At 43.9% G+C, this 21,168-nt stretch overlaps 1 protein-coding gene across 2 annotated transcripts in view; it reads left to right on the top strand.

Annotated features, from left to right (window-relative positions):
* WDR7 (WD repeat domain 7) overlaps window positions 1-21,168 on the top strand; it is a 93,924-nt gene that overhangs the window by 49,161 nt on the left and 23,595 nt on the right. For both annotated transcript variants that reach the window (XM_072031641.1, XM_027447009.3), the window contains 4 exons: window positions 7,698-7,884; window positions 16,657-16,774; window positions 17,537-17,686; window positions 18,031-18,113. In XM_072031641.1, the coding sequence (XP_071887742.1) occupies window positions 7,698-7,884; window positions 16,657-16,774; window positions 17,537-17,686; window positions 18,031-18,113 (538 nt within the window). The remainder of the gene's footprint in view (window positions 1-7,697; window positions 7,885-16,656; window positions 16,775-17,536; window positions 17,687-18,030; window positions 18,114-21,168) is intronic.

The following is a 21,168-nucleotide window of genomic DNA, read 5'->3' as shown; positions in this document are numbered from 1 at the left end:
AGGAATTATAAAACTGAGCAGTTGTTCATGAATTAAATGTTTCTTGGAACAAGTAAAAGCAAAGCTACGTGTATGCGCTAGGACTTGCAGTTATTCGTTGATTTGCCTTATTTTGACTTTAAGGCACCACCGGTTCAGACGATTCCCCTCCTCTGCTGTGGGCTGACTTCATTAAGATCTTTCAGTCTGTTTCGTTATCATGTACCGAAACCGAGCGGACCATCTGAAGTTATCAGAGAAATGGCATGTGTCCTAAAAGCACCCTAATTTCTATTTCAGGAGAACTTACCAAAATGAATTACTGCTTCATTTACACGGATAACGCGTGCACGTTTTTTGCAGCCTGAGTTGCAGACGTTGTGATTCCCTATATTTCGGAAAACAGTAATTGTGACGATGCCTTTTTGAGGGAGCGGAGTTCTGAAATCCATCCAGTGACCTTGCCTGACATCCCGCATTAATCTCTGCTGACCTTACAAGTAGTTCATGAGATATTTAATTATAAAATGCCACCCAAAGAATTTCTCATTACAGATGCACCGCATTGCACTTAAACTGCAGCTAATGCTGTGTTTATAAAGTTAATGGGCTGATAAATCTGAATGACTCCTCTGTCCTGAATATGAAAATCCTGGATTCTGTGGTTAATGCGGTGTATTTTTCAAAGCATCTGCCGTCAATGCAGTTATTAATGATAAGCATTTTGCCCTTTAACTCAGTCAGTGTCATATGTGACAGCACGTTCGCGGCGTTGGGTTATTTATATTGTTTTTTGCAGGCTGTGTGTTCACGCTGCCTTCCTTCCAGAGCGAATTTTCGGGTTTCTGTGCTATAATCCACGGCAGTCTCTCCAGTTTTACTAATTTCCTTAATCCGGAGCCAGCCAGCGGTTAGGTTCCTAGCTCAGGCTCGTGAAACCATTTTTTATTTTTTAATTATCTTCTCCCCAGTTTTAAAATACTTAATATGTTCGTACCACAAATCTTGGGGGTACTTCTCCTTTGCTGTGTGAGAACTTCAGTCCTGGAGCAGTTCTCTCCCGCCAGCCTGTCCCTCCTCATCTCGTGCCTCTCAACTCTCCGCACGCTGCCTGAATGGAAAGAGCTAGAGATTTACTGCGTAAAAACTACAAAATGGGAAAGATTTTGTGCCCTGTCAAGGAAGCAAGTAGCAGTTTTCTTCGTCTGCAGGCTAGCTGGTGGTGCCACCGCTCCTTCAGACTGCCAGGTAATTCCCCCTGTAAGCTCATCTTCTTGATTCATTCAGGTGTTGGACCTGAAGGTTGGTGTTAGTTATGTTTAATTAGACAGAATTTGATTGGAAAACGCCTTCTAAAATGACTTCATCGCTAACAAGAAGAGTAAAAGCCTTCAGTTTAGTTCAAAGAACCACGTGGCAACTGCTACACGAGCTCTGTAACTCCACGTCGCAGGGCAGGGGGCTGAAATCCCCGGGGTGTCACAGTGTCCTGCTGGGCATCCCCTCGTGCCCCCGGGGGGGCCGTGGCTCCCAGCAGACCCGTGGTGAGGCCACGTCGCTCCCCAGCAGCTCTTTGCCTGTAGCAGAGCGGGCGGCAGCAATTAGCGCAGACGAGTGGCCGCTCAGGATCGTCCCTCGCAGCAGCAATAAATCAGCTGAGCACCTGAACAGCCGCCTTTCAGGGCAAATTAACCAAAGTGGCTCAGTGACTTCATTTAAGAACAAACCGAACAACAACAAGAGCAAACCCGCAACGTGGTGATTAAAGCAAATCACTGATTTTTTTGCTCGTCGTGAGCGATTGCTACCAGCACGTGCCACGTTGCTGGCTGTGTTTTTATGTCATTTATTCAGGAGGATGCTCGGGTCTGCATGGTCCCGTGGTTGGTGGCACTGTGCTGATCCTTTTGGATCTGTGTTTCAATCAACACGCTCTGAAATTCATTACAGATCCAAGGTGTGCTGTGGTTTGCTTTTGTTTTCCCTCAGGTTGTTGTGATTAGATCAGTGGCTCGAGCAAAATTTTGTCCCTGAAGGAAAAAAAAAAAAAAATGGAAAAATGGTGGTTTATAAAAATCTATACCTTAGCCTTAGAGATAATATTTAGAAAAAATAGTCAATCCGTATGGCAGAAAACAGTCAATCTTTGTGGCAGATATTCTGCCCTCATTTAAATCTGTTGGTGTTTCTTTGTTATTGACTTGAACAACAAAATCCAATCTGAAAAATTAAATTTCCCTTTTTACCCAAATCCTGTAAGGGACGAATGATCCGAATTCGGTATTTTTAATCAGAGGTTTCTTTTTTGCATGCGTAAAGGATGCAGAAAGCCCCTGGCTGCAGCCCCCGGCTCGCGGGGGGAGCCCCAAAGCTTTGCAGTTCTGGTTTTGCTGTGTTTCGTGTGGCTGATACCTGCTTTGAAATCATGGTTACATTCACAGACGGTCATTGGCACAGCAGATTTGTACTGAAATATTGCAGTGGGCTTTCCCAACCAACAAACAATAACGTGCACGTTCGGTTACGTTATCTCCACACGGTTTTACCAAGTTAAAATCCGTGTGTTTTGTACATCAGGTGGGAAAACCAGAGTCACACGAGCCTTTTGCTGCTCAGTGTCTGTATTAAGTAGTGCCCGCGTGTTGTCAATCAATAGTGTGAATGCTTAAAAAGAGCACTTCAAAATAACTTTATGAACTGTTGCTTAATAAGCTGTGACGAGTCAATAAATCAGCCTGTGCTTGCCCTTGTAATGAGTGAGATGAAGGGAAACTCAGAAACTAATTTAATTCATCATACAAATTAACATTATTCCTTCATTAGGCTTGCAGATGCCAAGCCAAGCATCCTTGCTTTAAAAGAAAAGGAGGATTTGGAGTTTCAGCCTCTCACAGAGCTGTGTCCCAGAGTGATCCCAAGCCCAGCAGGGCTGGGGGCATCCCACCATCAGTGTCCCATGGTCAGCATCCCACCTTACAACACCCACATCACTGCAGGTAGGGTGTGTGGATATAAAGGGCACCGGTGGTACAGAGGAGGTGCAGTTGGGGTCCCCAACTCGTACAGGCTATGGCATGGATGTCACTTACTTCCCTGGCATTGTGCATCTCCCACCGGTGTGTTCAGAGTAAAATAAATAGCATTTATTTCTAACGGTGTTATGCAGTCAACAGGAATGAAAATAACAAGCTTCACGCACGGTTATCAGCCAAGTCATGGTGGCTTCCTCCTTCCTGCTAGATGATAAACAAATGTTGGATTAAAACGATAGTTCGCTCTTTCTAGAGCACCGAAATATAATTCCGTAGTTAGAGGAAGAAAGCATTTAAGCCAGCATAGTTGGGTTCTCTCCATAAATTGAAACAAGTCTGATCTAAAACTCATTTACTGTCTTGGAACAGAATTGATCTTGCTTTCACATTTGATTCCCCCACTGCAGATTTTGAGAGGAAGAAAAATGGCATTGTTAGGTCAGTTTAACTAGGCCATAGTTAGACAGAAAGGACCGGGAAACCGGCTATTACAAACATTTTTCTTCTTTTTGCCTTTGTCTTCCTTCCTAAGGATTTATGTAAAATCTTGGAGGGTTTTAATACAACTTCGGGGCAGTGTTCGTGTGGCCCCACTTACACGAATTCCTCGCGGTCTGTTCACGTGCTGTGAAAGGCAGCACATATCAGCCTGATTAATAGAAATGCTGTGAATTTACCACACCTAGAAATGGTGGTTCTGACCTATTAAACCTCGAAATGTTCAGAATTTACATAGATAAATAAAGCTGAGGAAATATTCCCATTACGATTCAATAATATTTCTGATGTTTTTAGGTCTTCAGAGTGAATTATACTTACTTTTGGATCAGATAAATGGCTGAGGATCAAAAAAAAAAGAAACACATTTTTTCTTTTATTGTAGGGAAAAAGATCTTAACTGTCCAATGAAGCACCAAGGTGTATACGTGCTGCAGAAACAGCATTCAGCAAGGAAACATTTAATTCTCAAAATCCTGAGAGGTTATACATTTCCAGGCAAATTTCGCTTCCTTTTGCTCACTGACCGAGGGCAGGAAGCCAGCTTGGGCATATTATATTTTAAATTATATTATATTATATTTTAAAGGTCCATTTTTGCTAATTCCAAGTTTTGCTCTATTATCAGATAACATGAGCCTCAACCAACGATTCGAATCGTCTGGCACAAGACGTGAGGATTGCCCTTCTGTAGTTGTCTTTCAAAACCGTGTGGGCTCCTGAGCAGATCTGATAGAGGGGGCTGTACCTGAGCCCTCGGAAGAGCAAAGCCCAAAGTATGACAAGTGTGAGCTGGCCAGCGAGCCACGGGAGTGTTAATTGTTTCCTTTCCCTCTGAAAGGGCTCGGGCTGAGCGAGCTGGGAGCTATTGATTTCCTGTACAGTAAATGTCCTATTGTTCTCTGCCTGTCAGCCTGGCAGGTGGGTGCAGCTTGGGCCTTAACTGCAAAATTTGGCTTCGTCGGGAATATTGAGGATTAATTTTGAGCCCTTGCAGGGCGCCTGAACCAGCACGGGGTGAGCAGGGAGCCGCAGGAAAGCAGTCCTCGTGCGAGCGGGAGCTGCAGATAGAAATCTCGCAGGTATCTTGTCTCATCTCCGCTACAAAATGGCTGCAGCACCAGGCTGGCTTTGCTAAATTCTCTCTCTCCTACGTGGGCATCCTTTTGGCAGCCTGGTGCAAAATGAGGGCTGTGCCCAGCATAGCTGCGCGTCTGCAGATGGGAATTCGGGCAGGGTTGTAGTGGCATCGCTCGGTCTGACCCGTACGAGTTGGGGATGGTTTCCCTCCAGTCTCTTTGTTTTTCTCCTTGCATACAGCAGCAATGCAAATGGAATTGTAAATTATTTTTTTTTCCTCTGAATAAAATGCGGTCCGCATTATTGACACGCGCAGGAGCTGCCTAGCTTCTTAATAAGCTGTAAACCACGCTTGTGAAAAGAGATTTAAAAAAAAAAAACAAGACCAAATATTCATGGCAGTTCTGAAATTGCCGTAGAAGCTGGGGCCGTTGCACCTGTTGCAAGGACAGAACATAAATGATGTGAAGAGATCGTCAGCAAAAAGAAAGTCTCTTCTAGCATAAATTCAGTCGAGAAAATGAAATGCATCAGAATTACATTTAAGGCAAAAAAAGATGCTGGAAATGAGCTCTGTAAAAATTAGGAAATTTGATGCTAAATGTGATCAAAACCTTTTTTTTTTCTTTTTTTTTTCTTTTTTTTTTTAAGAAAAAAAAGTTTTCATAATTTTAACTTCAGAAATAATCTTCAAATGGTGCAACTAGCTATATTTTAATTTAGGCCAGAAAACATTCTCTGCTTTACACCCGTCTGAAAGATGGCACGAGCTGTGCGATAGAAGTTCCCTGCTGTGGGAGTAGGAAGGGACCAAGGGACATGGATTTTTAACCCAGGTACCCAAATTTGTTTTCTTTCTTTCTGCTGGCATTATACACAGGTGTACGTCAAACCAGGGAGAAAACCTCATTCAGAAAAGGTGACAATTTCTTAATTTCTTGTAGAAAAACTGTGCCCACCAAGAGGGGAAGAGAGGGAAGACTGAAGAATTAGTTAGAGCCATGATTCTTCACTTTCTTTTCTTTTTTATGTAAAATCAGAGAAGATTCAAAACAGGTTAAGCCATATTTTCGGAGTCCATCATTTTTATTTAGTTGGAACTAGATCTTGTGGCAGATTATGAGAATGGGAATCAGAGTTATCAGTGTCTTGTTCGTGCCTGCGCTATTGATTTTCCTGAGCAAATTATTTAATTTTTTTTAAATCTATCTGCAAAATGAGGATAACAATGCTGACGGATGTAATATGTTTAAAGCTCCTGAGATCCAGCAAGGAAAGGCATGTTAGAAATTCAAAGGGGTGCGTGCATTCAGAACGGCCGGGTGTGCTTCAGCAGTCAGGTCACGTTTCCATTAACAAAAATGGCATAGGCAGGTAAGACTCGACCCTTTATTTTTGTGTTTGGTAAGAGGAAAAGTGGGCAGACTCCGAAGTTCAGCACTGCTTTCTGGAGGAGGTAGCTCCGTGTGCGCTGCCTTACGGGAGGGATGCTCCCAGTGAGGGCACGTGGGAGGAGATCTGCAGCATGGGCAGATCTTTCTGTAGCCTACATTTTGAAATCATTAAATAATTAGGTCCACAACATCATCCCCTGCTAGCTGGGGGAGCTCCAGTCTGGTTCTGGTCCCCATTTGGACCTCCAGTCGCTCCCTGGTGCCCCCCCAGCACATCCCCGTGCTGCCCCAGGCAGGGGCTGGTCCCACACTGGTGGCAGTGGTGGTGGCAGTGGTGGTGGCAGTGGTGGTGTCCCCTGCCTCGGGTGGGCAGCAGAGGGGCCCTGCGAGGAGCCCCCATCAGCAGGGCTCTTCCCGGGCTAATTACCTCTTTACTGCGCTGACTCTAATGTGACATGTTTATTGCCTTAACTAACAACTCATTAGCTTAGTTGATGTTTTTGTCAATATTAATTCGTTCATTTAAGCCGAGTCAAAGCTTAAACAAAGATGTCCAGGCTGAGAAACGGGCAGCAGGATGACTTTTGTTTAGTTCATCTTTTTCCTTAGCTCAATTTACACCAGGTAGGTGTCAGCAGGAGCGGCGCTGGGAGCATCCCTGCGAGCAAGGCCGGCGTATTTCATCGCAGCAACATCCGAGCAGTCACGCTTTTTAATAAGATTCTTGTATTTGAGACATAAAATTCCCACAAATTAAAGCTTCGTGGCCTGCCACGCTCCTTAAGAAGAAACTTCCAGTTCGTTTGTTGCTCACACACCACGGCTCGGGGTGAATTTATGAGTGCAGCGTGCCTGCCGCTGGCTCCCCTGGAAGCCTAAAATGACAGGCGGCGTATTTAATAAAAGAAGAAACTCGCGGCAGACGGTTCTGAAAACTCAAGAAAAACCTGTTAAAATCAATAGGTTATCTTTACTGCAATAGCCAGCTAAATGAATGTTATTAAGAGGTAACAAATAATTATGGAGAGATAATGATAAATTACCTTTACCTGGGAGCGGTGCTGTACTGTTCCCGTGCATTTATATATAAGCAATTACTTTTATTTTAATGAAAAACTAATCTATCGGATGAAATTATACAGCACGCTTGCTGAGTTGGCAGAACCTGGAGGAGAATTTGGATTTGTTGGCCTAGTTTGGGGCGTCGTTTCTCTCGGCTGTATTTCTCTCTAAAAGAAAAAAAAAAAGATACCGCGGGAGGAAGGGCGAGTTAATCAAGGTGGAAACCAGGAATGTGGTGTAATCGTAGCAAAAGGGATGGGCTCATTTCACTCCGCTGCCTAAATAAAGCATCACCCATGTATCTAACGCTGAGGAGCTTTCCGTAGGAAGTGTGTTTGGCCAGGGAGGAAAATCCCTGCTGTAAAATCGCCTCTCTGCTTCCCAGAGCGCCCGTGCCTGGGAGCTGGTGCTGCCCGGGCCGCTCAGCGGGGGGCAAGAATGAAGCATAAATTATCAAATATTATAATATTGAAGCATTTCAATCATGCTTTCGATTTGAATTCAAAAGAAATCTCAGTTTTGTTGCTGTCTAGCCGTCAGATTGCCCGCACCTCGCAGGAGCTAACCGCGGCGAGCAGCCCAGCGCAGCAGAGCCGAGGCAATTCCCCAGCTCCCTCTCACTGTGCCCCTTCTCTCCCGTTGTGCTGAGCAGGCAAGGCGCTGACGTTCCTGCTGCTGCAGCCGCCGAGCCCCAAGCTGCCCGCGCACAGCACCATCCGCAGGACTGCCATCGACCTGATCGGCCGCGGCTTCACCGTCTGGGAGCCCTACATGGACGTCTCCGCCGTGCTCATGGGTCTGCTGGAGCTCTGCGCCGACGCCGAGAAGCAGCTCGCTAAGTAGGTACCTCCTTAATGCACTTCCCAAACCCTTGCGCCTTGCAGATCCTGCTGCTAGAGTCGGTTCGAGTACAAGTAGGTGTTTGATAGGCGTTCCTTGGGCCACAGGGCACGAACCCTCCAGTCACATCAGCAGTAACTTCGAGAAAACCAATGAGTGAAGGCACATCCATATCTAAAATACGTTCGTCCATTTTTTTAATATATTTTTACCCTTTTCTAACCATAAAAGTAGCCTTTTCAGAAGGTATTTTGCACCAGCATGTCTCAACACATGGATTTTTGTCCCATGGTTTCATGAGCCATCCTATCCGAATATGAACTGGTTTGGAAAGCACACTTTGGGAGAGGAGGTTGGGTGGTCACACTGTTAATTAACACGCTGTTAATAGCATCAAGGCAACTTGCAGATTTAAGGACTGCTAACAAATCACGAACTCAATAGACCACAGCCTGTCTCTCGGGCCAGAGGACAACTTATTCAAGTGTCCCAAATAAAGATTTATGTAGAATGCTGTCTCATATATGTTGTGGTCTCCTCGAAATAAATCCTTTCGGTTCAGTATTTGTAGCTGGGTCTGTAAAGGAAGGGGTGTGTGAATTTCATCGTAACGTCTGACACTTCAGCGTAAAACACAGGCTAAAGATGTGATGCTGCTCAGATGATGTTTCCTGTGCATGGAACTCGAGGTGCACATATGTTCAGTAACTTAAAAATAGCTGGAACTGCAAAACTTCAGCTCTGTCTGTGCAGCACCGGAATAATGTGTCTGTAAGACTCATCAGCTGGATCTGCTCCCTAAATGTTTAAAAAAAATGTATTAGACATAAGTTGATAGGCAGATGAATTAGAGTGAAATAAGAATCAGTTCTCTGAATTTGAGGATAGTATTGTGATTTTTCCTGCCCTGTTTAATGTTTGTTAAATCACAGAAAAGTATTGCCTTTACTTGTAGGGTGGCAAACAGATTTCCATTGTCTCAGGGCCAAGCAAATAAAACTCACAATGCCAGAGCTACCGCAGTTAAAGGACTCACTTCAGTCTCTCATGAATGGTATGGTGTAGTAATTGTTCTAAAATTAGTACGTGATTTGAAAGATCGTCTTCACTTCAGAGCTGCCCCGCAGACAGTTTGCCACCTGCCGGGGTGTGCGTCCAGCTCCCTCCCCTTGCAGCGTGCAGCGTGTCGCTGGTCGGGGCAAACCGTGCAGCTCTTTTCCCTATTGTTATTTTCAGTTCGGGTCTTCTGCTCGCTTCATTTATCACAGACGAGGCTCTGCACTTGCTGGTGCCATATCCTATCAATCACAGCATGGGATAATTATGGCTAAATGCCTAGGTGAAGTCATTAAGATGACTTGCATAATAAAGGTAGCGTCTTACACATTTTCTGTTAAGATCATGGACTTCTTGAATGTTAGTGTTTGTTTTTTAATGTATGTGACTTTACGTGAGGTGAGTAGCATTTCTGTTGAATATCCCCAGACTTTATGATACGAGAGCCAAGTGCAATAAACCGGGGACCAGATTCTCACACAAATAGTCTTTGCTCGCACTGTTAATCTGATTAATGGCAGCAGAGCCATTTGCACAGTAACGGGTTTTGCAGTATAGTCTTTATTTTTATTATTGTTTGCTGTAAAATCGACCACCTTCTTTGAAGAAGAATAAATCTGAATAAATTTTTATTTAGTTCTTATCAAAACAGCAAACCACGCAGGTGTGCAAAAGGGAAGGCTCTGATTTGTCTGTAGAGATAGAGTAAAAAGAAAGTAAGCAGCAACCACGGCAGACTGTTTGCATGATGCAAAATGATGCTGCTATGCTTTATGGGCTTTCAAAGCTGTTTCAGGCTTCCTGCTTTTAATGTAAAACCTTGAAAAATATTAGTGGGTGTACATTAGCGCTGTTGAGACAAAACTCTCATTTGTCAGTACGGTTATTGCACAGGAATGAATTAATCCCCAGCTACAGCACAGAAAATGTAGCTCCTGCTCTAGGTGGAGCATTGCCCTCAGCAGATCCAAACTCTGTATTTATTTGGTTGTTGGTATGAATTAAATTATAGTATCAGACTATCGGGCATCTATTTGGAAAATAACTCTTACTAAAAATATTTAAATAATCTAATGAATAATTTTCATCCCACAGAATAAGAAATCATTGACGGTTTTTCTAACAGAAACTTAAAATGTTTTTGCTTCTTAAGTTTGTATTCTTTGACTGTGCTAATTTCATAACTCCAATGCCTAAAAATTCCAGTTCTGAATTTTGCCTGATGGGATGTTTCCCTGCAGGACACGAAGCCAACTCTTCAGCTTGTGCGAATCGTGGTGGTGCTGTTGATTTCAGCACAGCTTTCCCAGTTTGCTCCCATTGCAAATCTTTGTGTCTGGCACCCCAAGCGTTGTGTGAATACTCGCTTTTATTTTTTTTTAACGTATTTTATGTTTAATTTTTATTTTATATAGTGTTTTCTACATAATGTTTTAATTAGTGGTATTCCTTAAGCGTTAATTAGTAAACCACCCATTAGTTAATAAACCACTCATTAATGGGGAAGCAATTTCATTCCTGTAGGAAGACTTCATGGCTGCTCTGTAAAATTTTATTTGCAAGGTTTTTGCTCGGGAAAAAAAAAAAATCTTTTGTCTAAAATTGCAGAGGCCATTGTAAGTGATTATTTAGGTATTAATTTTACCGTATTGCCTTTCTCAAAACGTGGAGGTTCCTTTTTCGGTCGGTGCTTTGCTTTGTGGCACTGCTGCTCTCTGTCGAGCTGCTGGATCCATCCTGAAGCGTGGGGGAGAAAGGATCGTACGTCAGGGGGAAGGAAACGTCTGCTTTAAGCTGCAGGAGGCCTCCAGCAGTCAGGGAATATCGACAGGGACGGGTAATTGTGTGGGCAGCATAAGGTACTCGGTTATCATCCAGATATTCTTCTTTACAGCATTGCTGGAGTAAAATTGGTTTTGGTGCTAAAAATATTCTAAACATTTATTTTTCTCTTCCGAGCCTATTGTTTGGTAAATCACAGCAAATGCTGTTCTGTGGTGAAACCGGTGTGTCCTTGTGATTAGAAACACCTAACACCTCACAGTGATGTTCATAAATAACAATAGAAAGGCACGTTTTTAGATAATTTTGGTTTTGTCGAGACGTTTTTTGCTGGTAGTAATAACTCCAAACAGCACGAGCACTGGTAGAAGCCCTGCCGTTAACCGTGGTATTGAGAACTGAGCTCTGAGAACCGCTGTGGTAGGGACTGGGTCTTATGAATGAGGTTATTAATGGTTATTAGTGAAGGCACGTGCGTTTTACGGGGTGTGTGCAGTGAAGGGCTGCCAGGTTTGTCTCAACACCACGTGTGTGCCTTGACATCGTGCGTGGCCGTGCTGAGGTTCCTGGCTCTCTGTTTGTGTTGCAGCAGGTCCGATATTAGCGATTCTTCACAGCGGTGTGAATTTCCTCGGGCTTTAAGGAATGAGCGATCGCTGTGTGCTGGGGGGTTAATGGAGAAATATGTACAAACTGGGGGGAGGTTGTTATTTGTCTGGACCTCAATTATTTCTCGTAGCCTGACAGAGCAGCCCAGGCGCTTTACCTTGCCCCATTGTATTTAAATGTGGGCTCGCACAAACCGAGGGAATACAGTTCTTCAGCACGTAATTTTCATCCCGCTATTACATCCTTAGCTGTCATAAAGATTAGTACGGCTCTCTGTACCCAGAGCACTGAATAAATGAATGTATCAGCATGTAGCCTTGAGGAGCCCGATGCAATTTTCATCATGATAAATTGCATAATAAGCGAGAAAGTGTTTGCTTATTAATCCATAACAAGATTTAGATTGAAAAGGGCCTGTTACCTTCCTGACAGATACAGTACTGACTGCAGACAGGCTGAGATGGAAAGAAACAGAGCAGCAACGTGTGCAGGGGGTTAAGTGTGCATCTTACCCTCGCGGTGCCCTGCTGAGCTGCCCCTTTTTGTGCCTGATTTACCGTGTACACAATAACAGAGCACAGCTGCCCGGCTTCTCTCCCCGATGTTAAGAACGTTTTATGAAAGAGCTTTTATGTCAAGCTTGTGCTTTAAGAAGGGAAAAAAAAAAAAAAAAAAAACGCTTCACGTTTATTGACCAAAAAAAGCGCTGTTTTCTTTTTTTCCCGACTGAATTAAAGAAATATCTGAGCTGAAATCCCAAACTCTGATATTTATAACTCCTCCGCTCTCCCAGTTCATCCCAGTCCCCAAAGGCCGCAGCGTGCTAGCCAGCCGTGCCGAGTGAAGCTGCTCAGGCATGAGGATTAAGAGTATTTTTCTAGCATTTATTAGGCTTTGATTTCATGGCGTGGCTGACTGTAGGGAGCGGTGCTGCCTGCGATTTCTGCTCCTTGAATTACAAGCTACACCGTGATACAGATTGTGACACCATCTACCAGAGTTAACAAATTACCTTTTACTTGATCCGTATGTTTATATGTAAACGTGTACTGAAAATTGGGCTAAATATTGTTAGTTTTGATTGTGTTTAGTGGAAACCTTTAGTTTTACGTTCACGTGAATTGCGCCTGTGCAAACGTGTGCTCTGTAGTAGGGACATCCCGAATTTTTCAAGTACAATGGAACAACTTTAGATTATAGGCTAAACAATTGCAGAGATAGGGGTTTTAAAAGGAGAAATGAGAGCTGGTGCTTGGTCCTGAAGGTGATGAAGCAAGCTAGCGTGTGCTGCAGCGACAGCAAAGTGTTAAGCGAGGAGGAGGAAGAGGAGGAGGAGGAGGCTGAGTTCCCAGCTTCATGCTGGGGAGGAAGTTTGGGCCCTTCCCCTTTGTTCAGCCATCGCTTCGATGCACACGTCAACAAATGTAGAGCTCTGATGGCCAGATTTCGTGTTCAGCACCATCAACGCCTTTTCCTTCCCCATTTTTCCTAGAGGTTACCTGCAGCTCTCCTGACCTACCTGGTTCATTTTCAGTGGTTTCTAGGATCAGCTTTTTAAACACACCCTCATTATTTCTGTAGTAGTAAAGTACACATCTAAAGAAGGTTTAAAATAACTTATTTCAGACAGGTACGTTGTAGAGATTCCACTCAATTCCTTAACAACCTAAAATGGTTTTGTACATTTTAAGAGCACCAGTTTCTATCTAAATACTTATCCGGATTTATTTACTCTTTCAGCTGCACAATTGTGAATAAGATTACATGATTCTGTGAACGATTTGAGTAACAAAATGCTTGAAAACATGCCTGCTAGTAAGAATCAGCATCTCTGTAAGAAAGGTGATGAAAAAGACAAATGAAGAACTACACAGAGTATTTGGACCCCCGTTTCTTACTTCTGAGGTTAATCTGTCACAGGTTATAATTACTATTACTATTACTGTCACGAAAATTACTACAAAAAATAGTAATTCCCCTGGCCCTGTAGGGTCGCGAGCAGTGGGGTTCGGCCTCCTACACGTCAGCCAACAGTCAGAGGCATAAAGAGGTGTTAGAGGAGGGCTCCTGCTGTTGTGTGCAGGTGGAATCTTGTCTCTGGTGTCGGCCACGTGCGCTACAGGACGGGCTGCAACCATTTTGTCTGTAATCATCCCTCAAATGTCTGCTGAGGGCTGCGGCGGGAGGCGGGGGGCGGCAGGGACAGCACGTGTCGGTGCAGGGCCCTCCTGACACCCCTGGCCACAAGGACATAGGTCTGGGCCTGAAGGGCGGCCTGCCCTCCGTACGTTGGGTTTGCATCTGCCCCCGTTTGGTTGGGGCTTGGTGCGGGGTGCCCGCTGCCTCCTGAAAGGGGCCGTGGGATGCAGCTGGCGGCCCGGGAGGGGGCTGATCTCTGCCCACATACTGCCACTGCTGAGCCATGCTAATGAATTCACAACAAGCCTGTTGCTTTGCGGGGAAGCGCACGCTTTACCAAGCACCCTGTAAGGAAAAGCGCTGCTGGCACAAACGGGAAGCCTCACAGAAAAAAGGGCCGAGATGTTGAAGTTGTGATTGCTTGAGGAAGATAATGAGTCTGGGCTGAAAGGCTGACTCTGGTACCTGCTTCCTGCTTCATCGCTTCTATCTGGAAAATCCTTGTGTGACTTTTTTAAGTCACATTCAAATACGCTTTTACAAATAAAAAGGCCGTAGGGACATCTTTATGGTATTGGTGCAGAGACTTTCATTTTCAAAAGCTGTAGTTTTGATCTATATACATGGGAATAATAATATCTACACAATATACATGGGAAAGGAAATGATAATAAACTTCGGTTTGTATTTTTTTGAATTCGGGTCTCTAATGGTAATCTGTACCTCGTCTTGTTGTTGCTCCAGAAGAATGGTTCATTTGGCAGAGAACACTTGAACCATGCTGAAATTCTTTGTTGCGAAGCATTTAACTTGTAAGCATCCAGGAAAAAAGCTCCCATAAAATTATTTTTAAGGACACTTAAAAATCTTAAAAGGAAAAACAAAAAAAGAAGAAAGGAAGGAGCGATTAAAAAGATAAGTAACTTAACTGCTCAGTTACAACACTGCCTAAATTCTCTTCTAAACCATAAGTGGACTTTGCAGTGAGCTATTTATTTGACTTTGTAAACTTCTGCTACTCTTAAAAAAAAAAAAAAAAATCAGTAGAAGAGCCCCGGGGAAGAGAAACCCTTCAAATAGTGCCCGAGGTGACATTTTCAGTGCATCTGATGAAATGACATGCCACGCTTACTTTCTCTTACCCACGTTTTTACATGTGGTCTTGGGGGAGTGCTCAGAAATAAAACCTTTGTGCTTTCCATCCTGGCTCTGAAAATGCAGATTTCCTTCAGTCTCGCTTCCAGATAACGTTATGCTGTAGACTTTAGACCTTTTTTCATGGAATAAAGCTATCTTGTGTTGTCAACATGCACTTAAATGCCATAGTTTAAGAAAAAGTTTCGGTTTTATTAATACTTAACATGTATTTGTAATGCAAACAGCTGAGGTGTAGAAATTCCTTTAAAACGCGATGCCAGTTTGTTTTGGCACTGCTCACTTGGGTGTGTTCTCACAAGGTGGTCATCCTGTGCAACGTGGGAGCCCCTCAGCTTCATCCCTGGCCTTCAGAAAGAGGGAACACTGATGGCTGAGCACGGCAGCATGTAGAAAAAGGCTTCATTTTCACAGAAAAACGAGCAAAAGAAATAGCAGAGAGAGAGTTTCAGTGCGTTCTTAAAAATAATTTGTCATGATTTAGTAAAACCTCTGGGGAACTGCGCTGTACTCATGTGGCTGACTGGTACCAGGAGGGAGCAAAAGAAAATAACATTTCTTTTGTCTTTATTTAAGAAGCAAAACAAAACCCTAGTGCTGCTTCTTGGTGAAAGTGTGGTCATAGCAGCAGAATATATGTTACAGAAAACTTGAAAATCTTTCAGAGCTGGCAAATTGGTTTGTCTCCCTTTCCTTTCTGCAGCAGACTTGTTGGAGTAGACCTCTGTAGGAAGGGCTACGTGGTCAGACTAAACCCAACACTGGTTCCCAGGTGCTTCTTCCCCTTCTGTAAAAGCCCAATTCCAAAAACGTGTTCTTCCCTCTAGCTGTTTTCTGCCATTTCTTCTTCCCACACTGCTGCTGGTTTCTGATGGGGAGTTGTTCTCTCCTGGTGCACCAAAGCCAGCAGGTGAACACTGCTTTGCCACCAGGGTCTTCTCCCATCATCATTAACCATCATTAAAAGGGTTTCTTCAAGTGTTGTTGAATTTTGTAGTCCAGTTCTCAGCTGGATCAGGTACACCTTTATGCAGTGGTTTGGTCTTCTAAAGGCATAGAGCTGTGAACCCAAAGAGGTACCTTGGGGGTGGTTTATGGACTGTGGATGTGAGTGCAGGAAGGATTGGTAGGATACAATTAGCCTAAAAAAAACACAGGCCACTATGACATAGGGAATGGTGATAGTTAAAGGAGTAGCATGTTAAGAAATTAAGCTTTCAGACCAGAATTAGCTGTGTATCTTTTTTGTCAGGTAACACACTGTCATAATTACCAAATACTGGGTTTTACTTCTGCTTAATGTAGTTACAAGTTACTTACTGTTATTTTATTGTTTCTTACGTTTATCTTCTCATAGCAAATAAAACACTGTGTATGGAAAATTTTAAATCACTTAATCCCTTAGTGTTATTTGAAGGCTTGCGGTAAAAACCCGAGTGTTAGAAATGCTAAAGAGCATTAGAATAATTTCATAGTAAGGAGGAAGTACAGGGTACGAGGCTGTCTGTCATCTCTTCATGCTTCTGTAACTGAGTCATGCGCTGAATAAAATCACACTGAATAGATTCAGTGGCTTTAGGTCTTCAGGAAGCTTCTCGCTTTAATCTCCTGTAACCAGCGCTTAGCTGAATTAAGTAGAATTACTATAAACAGGATATTTTTCACCCCGTGTTTAAGATTTTGTAAAGGAGTAAAACGTAAATTCTTTGGGAGACATTCTTCATTTGCCTTGTCCTCGCTTCTGTGATATGTATTCAGCACATACAGATAATTTGTTAACAAGGCCTTTTTAACACTTTGGACAGATGCACATACTGTTTTCAATCTTCATGGTTAATTATTCGATTTTGTATTTGATGATAGAACACCCTGACTCCTAATCACCGCTCATTGTTGGGAGTCCATTATATTCTAACTGTTTGAGTGCTCCCGTTGACCTTGAACCGACATTATAAGCTGTTTCTAATCTTTTCACTCTATATTTCTAATGCTCCTTTTCTTTCTCCCCTCTTTGTCTGGTGCCCATTTAGCATCACAATGGGGCTGCCCCTGAGCCCGGCGGCCGACTCTGCCCGCTCGGCGCGACACGCTCTCTCGCTCATCGCCACGGCCAGACCACCCGCCTTCATCACCACCATCGCCAAGGAGGTGAGCTGGGCGCTGAGCCCTCGCAGCAGTCCTTCTGCGAAACAGAAGCAAGCCCGCGTCCTGCCCTTCCTCCCCAAAAGGGAAAACGAGCGGGCGAAATGTTTGTGTCCCCGCGGATTGCTCTTTCCAGTCACCCGTAATTAACGAGCGGTTTCGTGCTGAACTCAAGCCGTTGAGCCGTGCCTGGCTTGATTTGTTGTCTCCTGACGAACTGGTTATACAAACTTCAGATAGCGATGTGTAAAATCCCGCTTTCTTTCGGCAATGCAAACGCCACCCAATTAAGTACGAATTCAGACTGGGTGGAGATTTAGCCGTGCAATCTGGGGGTGAGGAGTGGGGACAGTGCTGTGAGGTTAGTGTAGGGTGGGCACTGTCCTTGAGAGCCATTTAAGTAAACCCGGGTGCTTGGAGCTTTCACTTGGCCAAAAAAAGGCCTGTTATAAAGCAGACATTTAATGCCCAAAGAAATATGCAGCAATATGTGAAAGTTACCTAATCAGGACCCAAGCATTTGCTCATCTTGACCTCACATTTTACAAGATTGAGAATTAAAAAGGTAGACCTGTGTTTATAAACTATTACAAGGATAACCAACCTTTAGCTCTACCCATAACAGGGTATGGGAAATAACCCGTACATCTCAAAGGGAAGCAAAATGTTCTGTGTGGTACGGGCTCTCAAAGTAGTATGCATATAACAGTAAGTAGAGATGGAGAATATACAGCAAGGCACGTTTGCATAAACCCTGCTCTTTGCTAGGTGCACAGACACACCGCCCTGGCTGCGAACACGCAGTCTCAGCAGAATATCCACACCACCACCCTTGCTCGAGCTAAAGGAGAGATCTTACGAGTCATTGAAATACTTATTGAGAAGATGCCTACCGACATCGTGGACCTTCTGGTGGAGGTAAGGCTGTGCTGCCTTATGTCTTTGAGGTTTCGATGCAGCAGTGGGTAACTTACTGGCCTGGACTAGCATGATAGAGTTTCATTCTGTGTATTTGGTAAGCTTACGTTTACCAAAAATTACTCTTTTAATTGTTTTTTGGTGCTCCAAAAGGTTCGAGTTGCCAGTACCATTGCTGTGGTAAACACTATTACGTGCAAGCCAGTTCTGGTTTCTTTTATCCCAATCATACTTTAAATTAGATATCAAAGCTGCAGTCAGGCCCAGAAATGTTTTATTTTTGCCTGTCAGAAGGTTTATTATGAAATATGTAATATCAAATAACATTAACTTTTGTTTCCGAGGTTATGGACATCATCATGTATTGCCTTGAAGGATCTTTGGTTAAGAAGAAAGGTCTTCAGGAATGCTTCCCAGCCATCTGCAGGTAAGCTCTTCCCTCAAGAGTACAGTGAAGAAAATTATAAGGTCACCAGAAGGATAAATTTCTTACTTGGAGTGAAACAGTCTTTTGTGTGGTATTTGCCCCTTAAAGCAGCAAATGTGAAGAGTGGTCACCTGTAAGCCTTTACAGGCTTTTACTTTACATTCACATCTGACAGATGTGGACCAGAAAAGTGTTAACAACTCTTTAAAGTTCAAGTATTTTAAAAGTCCAGAAAGATGAAAATTTGTGTCCTGCTGCCCCTTCCTACATCCTGGCTGCTCCACTGGAACAGCTGCACAATCTGACCAGGTTAATTGTACAGATTTCTTTCAAAGGGTGTATAAATATCTTTGTTGCTGTTGTTGCAGTTGTTGCAAAAATGATAATAACATTCTTGAGTAATAAGTTAAATTCACGTGTGCAGGACCTGCTTGAATTGAGCTAGTTGACATCATCATACAGGCTGCAGGGAAAAATATAAAAGGGGCAGGGGGGATGTGACTAACATGGTGAGAGCAGAAAATAAGGATCTGTCTAGGAGTATCTGGGAGCCTAGTGGTGGCGGGTTGTTTCCAGATACCCTGTACAGCTGGCGGGCGCTGTGGTGGCTTCCATCAACACCTTTCAGCCAGCTGCTGTCTGTTTGCTGCCACCAAGCCAGGAGCAGCCAGTTTGAGGTAGGTGGCAGAAGGTTTCTAGGTGTGCTGAAGACACATGCTGGCCACACAGGCACTGCTGTCCTAGGGGCCCCAGCACCATGGGGGTTCCTGGTCCCTGGAGGTCCGGGTGCTGGGCATCTCTCCCACTGGCAGCACTGGACGACGTGCAGTCTGGGAGCAGGAACAGAAGCTGAAACAAGCTGAAAACAACAAGTGATAACTGCAGAAGTCACAGGAGAGGAGAAGGGTGGTTGTGGTGGTCCCCTGTGGTCTCATGTCCGTGTGGTCAGAGGGTGCCGACAGGCACGAGGGGCTCCCACTGACCCTGGCAGGGAGCTGAGCACAGGCAGGCGATCTTGTAGGCAGCTCCTGCTTTACTCCACAACTGGTACTCCTAATAGTAAAATGGGATTTAAGACATGTGAACATTTACAGCATCCTTAGACTATGATAAATATCCCAGTCACACTATTAAACTGGCACAGCCGATAAATTAAAACATTCATCTCTCAACCATTACATTTTAATTTAATAAGCTATTAAAATATTGAATAGTTTCAAGAAAAGAGCTATTATCCTGTTGACAGATAAGATACTGATAGAGGTAGTCTTCTTTCTTCCTGATCCTTTAAAAGGCTTAATTTAACATATAAATGCAAGGGCAAGTGGAATTAACGCAAAAAATCTCCCTGTTTCTGTTGTACTTTTATAGTTATAAGTTATCTTAAAATTTTCTTAAATGACGAGTAATATTTCCTGTTACATGTAGTTATAGCCACAGTAAAAATGATCCAGCACCCCGCTGATGTGATCATTCAGCCCAATGGAGATTTTCATAAGATTTCAGCAAATCGTTGGATGTCTGGAGAGCCTCCAAGTGGAAGCATTTCAACGTAATCCTACCATTAATTCTTTTAATATCCTAATGCTGCATGGCATTGCGTGGGTTAAAGCCCCAGATTATCTTTCCTCTCCTTTTTTCATCTTCTTTCTTTTGCTGTTGCACAAACGGAGCAGTCGTGCTGCTAATTGCATGACTCGGTCCTGATGGGTTGTGATGAAGTAAATCCGTCACCGTGCAGCATTTTTTATTGCATATGGTTATGGTTTTCCCATAAGTGGTATTTTTTTTATAGAGGATTGTCCTGCCTTTTAGCATCCTCTGTGCAAACTCATTTCTTATCAAAATAAGCTCTGCCCTCGCAGAGCTGTTTGGGACAGACGTCAGGCTGGTGCTCATGCCCACGCAGGAGCACCTTCAGGTTTGTTCCTCTCCAGCCCTCCTGCTGCTGCACGGCCCATGTAGCTGCCATCAGTGTTAGCAGTGACACTGCAGTGTGGCTGTCCATGGGCACGAGTGGGAGAGGCTGGTGAGGGAGACAAGGTCAGGGAGACGGGACCACGCTTGTCTTTATCCTTGTACACATTGGTTTCATTTGGAAAATGCGGGGAGAAGGATGCAAGCTCCAGCTCGTCCTTTCATTTGGAGGATTAGCTGGTACAAGCGATCGCAGCGCTGTTAATTTGGTTCCAGCAGGATTCCCCCCACGTTAAATTGAGCTGTCTTTTGGCTGAGTGAAGTTTCTCTGAAGAGCAGTAATGGAGCAGCACTCAGAGCAGGCTTTCCATTAAGATGCCAATGATGGATATGGAGGCACCAGCTAGGCTTGCAGAAATGACTCCGTAGTGTAGTCTAAATATATGCTGGCATATCATTCTCTATTGAACTCTACCATACAGAGGTTTAGAAAGGGAGGCAAAGGATTAAAATGTTGAAATCTAGGGGTGCTTGCAACAATACTGAGCTAACTAAATGATAAAGAGCGGGGCTAAAGAGCTGACAACGGAACGTCAGTCTAAGGAGGAGGGGGGTTATATCAAATTAAGCTCAAAAATGTCTATTTCCTGGAAGCCTTTTTTTCCACAAATCCTCTGTTGTTCCGGAGACTGATGGATTCTTCTCAAAGAGAAATCCTGACTCAGCTCTCTGTCTAAAGGGGCATTTAAATGCAGCAGGGAGAGAAGTGCTGCGTGCTCCCACATCACAGCCGGTGTCTGCTGGGGGAGACCAGCCGACTGCGCCCACTCAGAAATGTGATAAAGGGGACATAAAACATCTCATGTAGAAACTTGGTTGTATTCTGTTTTACTCACGATGACAAGACGTGTGTATTTCTATGTAAGGTTGAAATAGCCTTACAAATAGCCCCCTCCCCGTTCACCTGAGGCACCACGGTAACTGTGTCGGTGACTGCAGTTTGGCATGAAATGGTGAAAAATGGGAAAGCTCTCCCATGCTATTCACGGTATAGGACATGCTATAGACCCTGTGGGTACCTGTTTGCCCACAGCATTAGCCTTTTTCTCCCCTATTTTTCATGACTGGCTCTTGCCTT

The sequence above is a fragment of the Anas platyrhynchos genome, chromosome Z, assembly GCF_047663525.1.
Source record: "Anas platyrhynchos isolate ZD024472 breed Pekin duck chromosome Z, IASCAAS_PekinDuck_T2T, whole genome shotgun sequence".
Taxonomy (NCBI): Eukaryota; Metazoa; Chordata; class Aves; order Anseriformes; family Anatidae; genus Anas; species Anas platyrhynchos.
This window is presented reverse-complemented; position numbering and strand designations above follow the sequence as displayed.